The following is a 14119-nucleotide window of genomic DNA, read 5'->3' on the forward strand; positions in this document are numbered from 1 at the left end:
GCCTTCATCTTGGGTCTAGTGGTATGGAGCCCAATTCAGGCTCCCTGCTCACCAGGGAGTCTGCTCCTCTCTCCCCTTCTGTTCCACCCACTGCCCCTGCTTGTATTCTTTCTTGTGTGTGCTCTCTCTCTCTCTCTCAAATAAATCTGAAAAAAAAAAAATTCCAACTAGTCCTAAATATTACATAGGATTGGTCTATGACTCATAACTAGAGACCTTACTGTAGGCTGATAATGAACTAATAGTAGTAATCTATGTGATTTAAAAGCACTGGCTTTAATGGTTTAATGGTTTATCACTTTAGTGATTTAACCATTTTCCTAAATGCTATATATTATGTAGAATATACTGTACTTGTGGATAAGATATACAGTAATTTTGCATCAACAAAGAAAAGGAATTACCACTATAATATCCCAGTAAGTAGAGTAACAGTTATAATGTTCTGATAGAAAATGTTATCATTATTTTCATTAAAATCATTAATAATTTCAAGATTCTACTTCCCTTTCATATATCTAGGTCTAACAATAAACGGACAGCGTGAACCTCCCCTGGGACCAAATTTTAGGACATTTTTTTTTCATGGCTTTCAATTAATGATCCAAACTCTACTGGGTAAGCAGGATTTGAGAGAGACAGAGTGAATATGAGCAGGGGGAAGGATCAGACAGAGGGACATGCAGGGAGCCTGACTCAGGGCTCTATCCCAAGACCCTGAGGCCATGACCTGAGCCTAAGTCAGATGCTTAATAATTGCTTAATAAACTGAGCCACCAGGCAGCTATCATAAGCAATTTTTTAAAAGTACTTTATGGGGAAGTATTATCCCTTCAAGTCATGGGATAGTCTTTACCATAGCAATGCAATGGAACATGGTACTATATGGTCTGAAATAACACCTACCCCAGAAAGACAGTATTTGGTTATCCTGTAGGTCACTTCCTGATCCTAAAGCTAGTTTTGGCAAAGAATGAATTTAACAGATGCCTGTGAAACTGATTGAACATCCTTTTAAAACAACAACAACAACAAAAAGTACTATGCAGAGGCATCCGGGTGGCTTAGTCCATTAAGCATCCAACTCTTGATTTTGGTTCAGGTTATGGTCTCAGGATCATGAGATCAAGCCCTGCATCACACTCTGTGTTTGCTTAGCAAGGAGTCTGCTTGTCCCTCTCCCTCTGCTCTTCCCCCTGCTCTCTCTCTCTCTCTTGCTCTCTCTCAAATAAATAAATAAAATCTTTTTTTTTAAATACTATGCAGATATCCTAACTCATTTACTTCTAAAAATTGTGTGAATTTGTGTTGGTATGGATTCTCCAAGAAGCAGAGGCCAATTCAGAATTAAATGTGCAAGAAATTTATTAAACTACATGCCTATGTCAGAGAATGAGAAGCGAAAATGAAGGATTTTCCCTCATATTTCCAAGGAAATGTGAATCTGATCATATCCTGATCCTACAGAAAATCCTACAATGCCTCCTTATGGCCCTTACATCATATTCAATATCTTTAACATGGCCTGTGACACTCTGCATGACCTGGCCCTTACCTCACAACCTCAACTTTTGATTCTTTCCCCTTCAGCTTCTTCACCACAGACTTGTTGGTGAACTCTTAGCTTCTTGATAATGTCCTTCTCTTTCTCTTCAATTTTTCACAGGCCTTTGCACTTGATGTTCAGTTCCTACCTTCCCATAGAGTTAACTCCTACTCCACCTTCTCATCTCAGTTTAGTTGTGATTTATTCTGGGTAACTGTCCCTGACTTTCCAGAAGGAGCTACCCTCTATACAAACTCAGTAGTCAATAGATTCCCCTCCTCCCCCATTCCTCACCTCCAATCCTCAAAAGGATTTTCTTATATACAGGAAATACATGTCCTAAAGCCATGTCTGCTGTTGGCTTTCCCAACTAATTCCACCATCATTTTGATGTGACTTTATTTATGTCTTACTTAATGATCTTTCTAGTGGTAAATGGGCAGATTTTCCTCAGTTTTTGGCCTAACTCTGAGGTGGAGGCAACAATAGGCACAATAAGGGAAATAAAGATATTTTGCCTATTTTCCCAAGACTGCTTTAATAACTCAGAATAAGTAATTTGCTAGGAGTTGGTGGTTTGGATTTGTGGCAAGAATAAGAGTTTGGGAGTCAAACTCGGGTTGTAATCCTAACTCCACCATTGATAACTGTCTGAGTTGACTCTATGAGTCTCAAGTTTTCATCAGCCAAAAGGTCAGCGGAAATCATGGCAGACATGGACAAACAGGGTGGTTGCAGGGTCTGTAGCTTTGGAACCTTCGTGAGATTGTGAGGATTGAGGATTACATGCAGTGACATAAGTATATGTAAAGCACAAAAAGAACCTGGCTTTGCTGGACACCTGCCAATTTGTAGTTCAATCATCCTGAGCTCAAGGAAAGAACAGACTGATAATTTGACTATGTCCTTACATTGATGTATCAATGGGTGGTGGATTGTAAGGGCCAGTGCTGTCCTTCCAAGGATGCATGCAGTCCTTGTCTGCCTGACCTCAGTTGTGGGTAATGAAGGCTCTGGCAATTGTGTGTGCTCTCCTGCTTGTCTGTCCTTGAGTTTTCTCTCAATTCATTCTATTTCATATTTGCACCATGAGGCAATAGTAATGAGTGCCCATGACCTCTTTGCATGATAGTTGGAGAGCAAGTAAGGACACATACCACCTATTTCAGTGTTATGTGGTTTTGGAAGTACAGAGTTTAACTGGCTCACCTACGATGAGAAACAACCCTCTTCAGAGGGCTGGTCATCTGAAAGTCTAGGGCCATGTGTTACTAGCCCAGGATCATGTTTTGTGGCATCAGGGGAGTCCTTCAGACACCAAAGCTCCCAAACTCACAAGTTACTGGAAAAAGTTGAATTTTCTGCAAAAAGAAAACCCAGATGACTGAGACACTAGTTGCCTGACTTATTACTAAGTCCCAAGGCCTCACCCTCAGTCATAATTTTACCAGGTCTGGAGTAAGGCCAGGCATGTTTCTGAAAATGTCATAAGTTGTGATGTGTGTCCCTAGATAAGGAATAATGAAGTAAGCCATCTCCAAAGTTCCATTAGCTCTCTAGTTCAAGAGGCAGGCTGAATTGTAAACAAATGGGTTTTCCCTCTTGTTTTATAGGGTAAACTGTATAAAATAATCTGTTTGTACTTTCTACCTTGTCTTCATCCCCAAATGTCTGGTACCTTTGTCATTTTCATAGAACCTAGTGCCCTGAGTAGCAACAAAGATAGGTAGATGGTCTCCTGCAAAGTTAAGACATTTAGACAACTTTTGTTTGTCACATTGAGATGCTCTGATGTATGTTGTATAATTTTCTTATGCTTTCTATGTAAAGACCACTACTCTCTGGTATACAATTCAGCCTTTTTATATGAGAAACCTATTTATAATTTACTGACTAATTTTGCAGCATGCATTCAGATATTTTCCTGACCCATCACTATAGTAACTGGGAGAGAGGCCTCATCCTGGAGGAGATGAAGGCAGAAGCCTGAGGAATAAGAGCCTACAGGGAAAAAAAGGAAAATCTGAGGTAAGGGTTCCCTTCAGCTTTTTCTTTGAAAGAAAGACCTTTATGTTTGAAATATCGCAGGGGCAGCTTGTGCCAAGAGTGAGGAAATCTTTTGGCAGTTACTGTGATCTTCATGCCAAGTCACCTCTTTAGATCTTACTGATAATATGTAAATAATGCAAACATAACACTGTCTGACCACTGTCCCTCTTCATTGCTATGTATTTTCACCCAGCTGTGACACTTGCTGTCTTCTAGCTGATGCTGAGGATGCCAAATCCTGGCTCATGACAGTCATACTCCATGTCTCTTTTACTTGGCCAAGAAAACTGTAACATTCTCTCTTAATTTGTCAAATGTAAAGACATTAGGTACTCCCTAAAATTTGCTGCTGAGCAGCAATGTATGAATTAGGATGAGCACTTCATGGAAAGAAAAGTAAACTATATTGAAATCTAAAATGAGGAGGGATACCTGGGTGGCTCTCAGATCCTGGGATCGAGTCCCGCATCAGGCACCCCGAGGGGAGCCTGCTTCTCCCTCTGCCTATGTCTCTGCCTCTCTCTGTGTCTCTTATGAATAAATAAATAAAATCTTTTAAAAAATGAAATCTAAATGAGGAAAATAATGTATAAGAGCAAAATAAAGCAGAAAAATCACTAAAGGGATGAGAAAATAAATATAATTTGCTAAATTCATTCAATCAGAAGAGTCTGTAAAGAGGGAAAGCCCAAATCAAAATATTACTATAAGTAAAATTTGCAAAATCATTACAGGCAGGCAGTTAGATTTTCATGACATTTCACATTACTAAGCTGTAGCCTTGAGATTGATGTTGGGGGTTATTTGTGTGATCTTCAAATATGCAGGCCTTCTGCATAGGCCTCATAACTCCAGAGAAAATGGATAGGTTTCCCCTAGAGGGAAATTAGTGGATGCTAAAGGGGTTTACAGGGCAGCCCTGGTGGCTCAGCGGTTTAGCACCGCCTTCAGCCCAGGGTGGGATCCTGGAGAACTGGGATCGAGTCCCATGTCAGGCTCCCTACATGGAGTGGAGCCTGCTTCTCCCTCTGCCTGTGTCTCTGCTCTCTCTCTCTATGTCTCTCATGCATAAATAAATAAAATCTTTAAAAAAAAATAAAGGGGTTTACTGTATAGACTGTCAGGAAAGGAAAGAACAGGGAAAAGTTGGGGGAAGGTATCTTTAGCTGATTTAGTGCCATCCTTTTCCAGAACAGACTTCGTTTTTCTCAGTTACTTAGTTACCCAACACATCACAAAGAGTAATCTATTGGCCCTTAGGTACAAAAAAGAGGTGAGTCAGACACTTTATGGGATTATTTCCTAGTAGAAAATTAAAATAAATGTTTCATGGATTTCTCCCTCTCTTCTATTGCAAAGTGAACAAGTACATAAAGGAAGAGGAGGATTAGGTAAAGGGACAAGATTAATATGAGCTTTTAAACTCTCAGATGTGACCGAGGGAGGTCATAACTGACTCTGAACTGCTTCTTATCATGTTGGGGTTCCAGAAAAGGTAGAGTTGAAAGAGGATGGATTTTCTTGTCAAGATCTTAGGCAAATAATTTGCTAGAACCATGGCTGGCATCCAAGGGATAGAAATCACTGGGATTGTAGGGTATCTAAAGTTCAAAACTTTAAAGCATTGCAATAATAGTTGACTCCAAAATGTTCTCTGGAAATATTCTTTTTTTTTTTAATTTTTATTTATTTATGATAGTCACAGAGAAAGAGAGAGAGAGGCAGAGACACAGGCAGAGGGAGAAGCAGGCTCCATGCACTGGGAGCCCGATGTGGGATTCAATCCCGGGTCTCCAGGATCGCGCCCTGGGCCAAAGGCAGGCGCCAAACCGCTGCGCCACCCAGGGATCCCCTCTGGAAATATTCTGTTATCAATGGGCCCATTATTGCTGTATGCTTCCTAGTTCGTTCGCCATTTTACATATCTTTTAGAAAATGTCTTATTGTATATTTTATCTGCCTAATTTTGAAAGCAGTTGAAACTATTATTATGTGTTACAAAAGAAATTATATTCTTATCCAAGTAAACTGACCGATGGAATTGCTAAATGTCAGACTCTTAATTGGCATTTTCTCTGCTTTTAATACAAGTTTAGCTCTGTTCCTCTGCACAGCGCACTTCTACCACGGAGGCCAGAGCCACACATCAAAGCCAGAAGTACACAGAGTCATCAGAGTTCAGAGTTTTTCCTGCTTCCCTGTGGAGGGGTCAAGAATACAAACATCCTCAATTGCTACAGCAGGAGGGAACATTAGTCCATCAACAGAACCAAACAGGAAAGACCAAATGGACATTTCTTCTATTTATTTTGTGACCATTAGGGAAGATGTAGTTTATTTCTTTCACCTAAATTTGTCAATAAAGCACAGCAAACATATAAGATGTAGTCATTTTAGTTCATTTAAACTTTGGTTTCAGGAAGATATAATGCTACTTTCTGGTTATTTTACTTACTACAATTTATGCAATACTACATTCTTAGGATGTTGGAATTTTACTATATCTGAAGTCAGTTCTTTATTAAACTGTGAAACTGAAACTTAACATTTGCTTCAACCTATTGAGATATATATTATGATTCACTTAGACTTGAATTAAATTTCTCAGATATTTTCTTTCCCAATCCAAGAGAATGCCCATTTATTGAACAGAATAACTTTGCCTCCTTTCAGTTTGTGATAAGGTGTCAAATGTGTCAGATAAGGTCAGGAAATACCTCAAATGGTACTTCAGAGGCTTCTTTGCCTTACTAAAATTTTAAATCTTGGTATATCAGTTGGTTATCTACTCCATTACATCAGAGCAAGCTCTGTTACTTCACTGCCAGTGGCAGCAGATAAGCAAAAATGAGGCATGTTGTAATGATTTAAACAGGCCTAGTGAAGAAGCAAAAGAGAATGTAATTTGTATTTTTAATGAATATTTCCAGAAATAAATCAAGAAGTTGCTTCATTATTCTTATAATTACTTGTAATCTCTTAATTCTAGAAGACTCTTTGGCCTGCTGTTTAAAAGGAAATAAATGTTTCTTTTTAGCTTCTCTCATTATTTTTCTCATCCAGCCAGTGGTATACCAAGGATGAGATGGTGGGAGTGGTCTACCCCTAGCATAGGCAGTAAGGGAGTGCTTTGTGTATAGAAAATTAATAAAAGGAATAAAATAAAATAATAGTAAAAGTAAGTCTGCTTTTTATTATAACTGCACAGACAATTCTAAGCCATGTCAATGAGACTACTCCACTCTGAAAAAACAATCTCTTGTTGGTCTAAGTTCTATTATTCTTTTTTAAGATTTTATTTAGTTGATAAAGAGAGAAAGAGCACAAGCAGGGGGAGCAACATGCAGAGGGAGAGGGAGAAGCAGGCCCCCTGCAGAGCCAGGAGACCATAGGGCTCAATCCCAGGACCAGGGATCATGACCTGAGCCAAAGGCAGATAGATGCTTAACTGACTGAGCCACCCAGGTGCCCCTGGTCTAAGTTCTAAACAACTGCTACAGTTACTGAAATTTAATAATATACATGTAAGCTGAAAATTCCCATGTTTTTGTATCACTTATTCTTTTTTTTTGTATCACTTATTCTTTAATAAACATTGTATTCCACATGGAAGTAATCCAGCTCCTCTACAGGTGGACTCAGCCACACATATTTATTTCAAGAATAAGCAACCAACTTCTGTTTTTTCGTTTTCAGAATTGCTCTGGTATAATTATTTATTTTGAATCTGTGTTTAAACACAGGATTACGTAGTACCTTAGGGGTTAGAGATATGAACTGAGCCTGAAGCAAAGTCAATAATTCCCAACCATTACAAACTTTGGAGAATTTTACCAAATATAATAGAAATTTATGATGAATTTTCTGGTGAAGGTATTCTTGCAGAAAATTTCGACTGCAGAAACATATGAAAGCTGCTATAATGAATCTCAGAGAAGAAGACATGGACAGTATTGTAATTTACCAAATTTACTATGAAGTGGGGTTTCTTTTTTTTTAAGATTTTATTTATTTATTGAGAGACACACACACACAGAAAGAGAGAGAGAGGCAGAGACACAGGCAGAGGGAGAAGCAGGCTCCATGCAGGGAGCCCAACCCCGACGTGGGACTCGATCCCGGGTCTCCAGGATCAGGCCCTGGGCTGAAGGCGGTGCTAAACCTCTGAGCCACCAGAGCTGCCAAAATGGGGTTTCTATGAATCTCTGATGAACATCCTCATTTAAAAGCTTTCTATTTGTGTATCTGTTTCTTAATGTGAGAGAAACAGTTGAAATTAAATAAAAATTGTTCTTCAGTCAACTATGAGTGAGGATAAATTGACAAATCTGATATATACTGTAATACTGATTATGTTGACCGTGAATATATGAAGATCAATTTGACAAAGCCATTGACAAATTGCAGAGGTGAAGTTTCAGAGCCAGAAACCACAATGGAATTATTCATCACCATGGCAGACTAAGATGTAGGTATAAATATTTTCCTCCCTTTTTCAAGAAAAAAAATCATGTACTTTAAAAGTATTAGAACTTTATTTCTTACATTGTATTAATTTTTTACTAGTACTGTTTTATTTTTTTATTTTTTTTACTAGTACTGTTTTAAATGCAAAATTTAATAAAGGAGAATTGTCACTATCTGCATTGCTTTTCTGGACATAATAATTATTTGTTTCACTTCATGATTATTGCTAAAAATACTTTTGTCTGATAGAGGAAGTGGTGTTAAAAATGGTCCCTTTCAGGTGTCAAGTCACAAGGTACACCACTATATCCATCTTTTCAGTTAAACTCAAAACAAATAGAACACATTCTGTCTTTTTAGTTTAACTCTGTTTTTGAAATTTATGCCAAATAGCAGCCAAACAGCAATCCATTTTAATAAGGCAGACTCTTAGTAATCAAGAAATAGAGCTATCCTTAAATACAGCTCTCATCTATTATAGATTTTGGTTATATATATAATTATACATATAATTATATATAATTATTGATTTTTAATTAGTAATTGTTACATATTATATATACTATACTTTATCAAAATATATGCCAATAATAATACATTCTTTGTGTCTTAAATCGTTTGTATAAGCTTAGTAGGATGAAAAAAAAAACTCAAAAAATACAGCCTGCTGAAATTTAGGCATAAACAAACAGAAATTATGAGGATCTCATAATAGCTAAAAAGATGAATCTTTAATTTAAAAGCTTTCACTACTGGTAACAGTTTCACTATTTAACTATGAGGAAAAAATTAGGGGGCAACCTCAGTCATGAATACAAATAACAAAATTCTTAATTTCACCTAACCAACAATATATACAAATAAGAATATGTCACACATAAGTTGAGTGTGTTGTAATGATGAATTGTTAATTTAATATTAGAAAACCAATCAGAATTTACCATATAAACAGCATAAAAGGAAGATTTGTATCATCATCTTTCTGTAAAAGCAGTTGATTCAAGTCAGCATTTGTTTATGATTAAAATACATCTTTTGGCAAACTAAGAAAAGAAAAGAATTTCATAGAGGATATCTACAAAACCCCAATAGCAGTCGCCATAGGCAGATCGAAAGCTTTCCTTCTGAGATTAGGAATAAGACATATACAAGAACTATTATCACACTTTGAGGCAGCCTTATACCAGAGGTCCTAGTCAATGTGGTAAGGAAAGGGAATGAATTTTTAAAAACATAAAACTGCTATTATTTAATATGACTTGTCTATGTAGAAAATCCCAAATATTCTACAAATAGATATTAGAATAAAATGAGTTTAACAGTTACATATTTTTAAAATTGCATTTCTATGACAGGTGACAACAGAAAATAAAACTGAAAAAAAAATATAATAGTATAAAAAATATATAAAACCCAGGAATAAATATTTAAAAATTGTGAAAGAAACATAAAACATTTCTGAGAGACATTAAGAAATATTAAATTACTGTAGGCCTATACCACATTCATGTACACTGGAAGACTCAACATTTAAAATGTTCTTTTTTTTTTAACTGAGCTTTAGATTCAGTAAAATTACAGTCAGAATCCTACTAGGTTTGTATGTGTGCTTAAAAGTGTATCCGTATTTGTATTTGTATGTATGTATATGAGAAAGAAAGGAACTTGGAAATATTATATATATATAAAATTATGAGATCTATACATGTATATGGAAATTCAGAGGACCAAGTACAGGTAAGACACTCTTGAATAGAACAGAAAAGGTCAAATTTTCTCTAATGAATATTAATAGTTATTATATGTCTATACTAATTAAGGCAGTATAGATTGGGGTAAGATTACACAAAAAGATCAGTGGAAAAAAATGAGAGTCCAGAAAAAGATTCACCTTTGAAATAAATCAGTTGTTTATATATTAAACAGGACACAGAAAGTACCAACAACAGGAAAAGACTGATAATTAGACTATGCTAAATTAACAACTTTTTAATTTCCATTTTATCAAAGACACCTTTAATTACTTATAGTCAGGCTACAGGGTAGAAGAATATGTTACATATGAGAGTCTTGTATCCAGCATATATATAAAAATATATCTATAAATAGTATATAAAACAACCTAAATGAAAAATAAGCAAGACACTAGAACAGGCATTTCACACACATACACACAAAAAGGATATACCAACTGCCAACAATTATAAGAAATGTCTATAATTTCTTCAGTAATCAGGGAAATGCAAATTAAATAAAGCACAAATTAAAACCACAGTTAAATGCCATTAGATTTTTTTCAGAATAGCTAAAACTAGAAATACCAGCAATCCCAAGTATGGGTGAAGATGTGGAGCAACAGCTATTCTTATTCACTGTTAGGATGAAAATTAGTAAATTGTCCATGAAAAGAGAATGGAATTAACATGATTTCGTATCAGTTCATGCATTTAAGCAGCAAGCACTGACCTATGCTGTATCTTAACTGCCCTTCAGGGTAGGAATCATTTTATTTTACAAATTTAAAAAGTGAGTCTCATGCGGTGAGTGGGTGGCACAGTTGGTTAAGCTTCTGCCTTTGGTTCAGGTCATGATCTCAGGGTCCAGGGATAGAGCACTGCATCGGGCTCCCTGCTCAGTGGGTTGTCTGCTTCTCCCTCTCCCTCTGCTGCTCCCCCTGCTTGTGCTCACTCTCTCTGTCTCCTGTCTCAAATAAATAAAAAAAAGAAAAAGGAAGTTTCAGAAAGATCAAAAATATTTAATAAATCTATAAATCTACCAAGTGGAAAAGCCAGCATCTATACCAGGCCTTTACAACTCTTCAGATCCTTTGCATTGTATCTAAAAGCAACCTTTTAAAATTCTATCATCTCTTTTTAAAACAAAATATATACATATTTTTTTCTATTTACAAATTTAGAAATATCACTGAAATTAAATTACTTGATGCCTTTTACTCCTTACCCAGAGGTAAGGCAATGCAGTTTAGAAAATGTTGTGATCTGTGAAAGTTTACTTCTTTGCCATGTTGGTCTCCATCCTAGCTGGTTAATTTTAATTTGTTTTACTTTAGTGAATTTAGTGTACTAATCTGTTTCCACACTTGTCTCTCACTATTAGATTCCAATATTTTTGAAGCCAAGCTCTTATCTTTGTGTCTGTATTATTCCCAATATCACACACACACACGTTTGTTGATGAATGAATGAGCTTTTATACTCAACATCTTGACTCAGTACGTAAGGGCTCATTTTAACCTTTTTAAAGAAAGCTTGAAATCACTGTGCTACCTTCCAGAAGAATTAAAGGCAAATCACATCCTGAAAGATAAAGGATTCTACTTCATTTTTCCATTTGAAGTAATTCACAATTTCATTTCCTATGGCTCTCTTAATGCCCACACTGCCCAGGTTTCACAAACTATATCCAGAGAATAAGGCTGTCTTTGCTGATGGTATTATTTTCTTATTGTTTTCTCTGTGTGTACTTAATTACAAAGATCTCTCACAGAATTATGTTCAAGATATGAACACCCCTGCTGTACATTTGTATTTAGATGTCATCTTCTTTGGAATCCAGGAGGAATTTTATTTAATAATAAATCTGTTTTATAGAAGAAAAATCTAAAAGTATATATCTTGCAGTATATTAACGGAAAATGTACCCTGTTGAAAAGGATCATGATGGGGGGCGGGGGGAGAAGCGCCTGGGTGACTCAGCAGTTGAGCATCTGCCTTCTGCTCCGGGTGTGATCCCAGGGTCCCCAGATCTAGTCTTGCATTGGGCTCCCCACAGGGAGCCTGCTTCTCTCTCTGCCTATGTCTCTGCCTCTCTCTCTGTGTGTCTCTCATGAATAAATAAATAAATAATCTTTAAGAAAAGGATCATGATAACCTAGACAAAACCTAAAAAAAAGTTGTATGAAAAAAATGAGTTACAAGCCTGCAAGATCCTAAATAATGTGACAGAGTTCATTTTAGTTAAAGATTTGCTCATCTGAATGTGTTAGTTATAATTTCTAAAAGTCATCTTAAAAAATACACATTATTTTAAAACTAATACCGAATGCCACCTACCTAAATGATATGTGGTCTACTGCATTTGATTGCATGCTTTGAAGAAAAACAATAACATTAAATTATATTAATATAATTATATTGTGCCCAAATATCTGACAATATATTTTAGGTTAAGTTCATAGTCTCTGTTGGAAAATATTAATGACTGATACATATGTATTAATATTTATGATTATAATGAGAATGGCTAGTAATAGTGATATACTGATAATGACCATGTTTACATTTTATCTATTTAAACCAGTAACGCTGTGAGTTATAAGTACTATCATTACCTTGTTTTACAGATAAGGAAACTGAAGCCCAAACAATACATATTTGCTCAATGTCACACAGCTGATATGCAGACCTAGTACGTAAATCTATATAATCTGGCTCCAGAATCCTTGCTCCTCACTGCCATACTATAGTACCTTGTACATATGAGGAAAACATATATAAGAAAAGTTGCTTTGTGCAAGACTTACTTCAGCTAAATTTTGCTATGATATTCATCATTAAAATTAGAAAATCTCTAATTGCAGAATTAATCAGCATTAGTATTATTGATGATTACAGAGTGTCCTGTAGTCAAGTAAAGAACAAAGATTTAGAAAAGTTATGTTCTGATGAAGTCTGAGATTTCAGATATACAGAGTAAAATGGTTTGACATACTTCTTAATGACTACCAGCAAAAATGATTTGTTTTTTGTTTTTTTAGAAATGACTCCGAGAACCTTGAATATTAGTTAAGTCAGCTCTGACTTATGTAGACTTTTTATTCCTGCATTCAATAACACTTTTGGCAGTTTTGTAGGATGTTATGAAATTCGGTGTAACTATGAAGATTACACCTTCAGAAACCCCAGCAGAAGTTTTGCAATTACCTTGATTCTGTCAGGTAAAGGAAACAACAAAAACCACAAAGACTAAACTTCATCAGTTTTCTCTCTATAACAAGGGTTTTGTCATTCTTCACATCTCCGGTTGGTGTCCTAATTAACCTTACTTTTTTGGCTCTACTTATCTTTAATTCAAATGCATCCCTTTGTAGTGAAATGTTTCAAATTTGGATGATACGAATTTAGAATTCATCATAATTCATAGACTGAACCAAAGATTACCTTTGGCATACGTTCAGAGAGAGTGGAAAGCTTAGCTAAACAATTTGACCCACACCCAAGCAGCATCTGCAGTTTTTGTTACCTAATTTGCAAAATCTGTGTAGCTTATTTGTTTCACACTGTAGAGTGATAGAAAGCTTTTTCCATTTTCCAGCAAAATACTGTACAAGCAGCAGCATGTTTATAAAAACAAAGCAGCTTCATGCCAGTTCATCAAGATTCTCCAGCTTCCAATAGTCAAGGGTCTCTGGACCTCTGAGGGCTTGCCCAGACATCCTTCCTCAGGTTCATCTGGAACTACAAGTTCCTCTGTGGTTCCAAATAACAAAATGAGTATTCCAGAAATGTTTGCTGTATCTTTGGTTTATTTTTCTCATGCACCCTGTGCTATAATCTCTATTCATCTGCATCCATTTACTAGTAACATGGTTTTTCTCAGTAGATAAAGTAGTTCGTCATCTGGTCTTTAACTGGCTGAAAAAGTCCAGAGTGGGATCTCCTCCATCCCAATGCTGTCCATCTGCTTACCATATTCCATGGCCATGTGTCCTGAACTTTTCATCTCCCGTAGCTGATGTGGCCACTCTACACTTCCAAGAACTTACATAATGTAAAATCTTAGAACGTTTACAAGTTGTCAGGGAACATGTACCCGCCCACAAGTAATTATCATTTTTTCCCCATTTTTTTTTTTGCCTTTTCTTTCTTCTTTTAAAAACTTATTTCAGTTGAAGAAAGTCTCCAAATGTTTTTTTTTTTCACAATTGGAATTTTAGATTGGTGAAGGGAAGTGCTAAATGTAGTTTAAAAAGCAATGTTCTGCTAACAAACTTCGATTTTATTTTTTGAGCCATGGGAAAGTCATTTTGTTGTTGTT

General features: G+C 36.1%; 1 protein-coding gene across 17 annotated transcripts in view; it reads right to left on the reverse strand.

The window, feature by feature from the left end:
- The window catches only part of WDR27 (WD repeat domain 27), a 214781-nt gene that overhangs the window by 173371 nt on the left and 27291 nt on the right, over positions 1 to 14119 (reverse strand). The window contains exon 1 of one of the 17 annotated variants that reach the window (XM_077900422.1): positions 12136 to 12171. The exons of the other annotated variants lie outside the window; for them this stretch is intronic. Coding sequence (XP_077756548.1) covers positions 12136 to 12170 — 35 coding nt within the window. The 5' untranslated portion in view covers position 12171. Of the gene's footprint in view, positions 1 to 12135; positions 12172 to 14119 lie in introns of those variants that run through there. 17 annotated transcript variants of the gene reach the window in all.

The sequence above is a fragment of the Canis aureus genome, chromosome 1 (assembly GCF_053574225.1).
Source record: "Canis aureus isolate CA01 chromosome 1, VMU_Caureus_v.1.0, whole genome shotgun sequence".
NCBI classification, from domain to species: domain Eukaryota; kingdom Metazoa; phylum Chordata; class Mammalia; order Carnivora; family Canidae; genus Canis; species Canis aureus.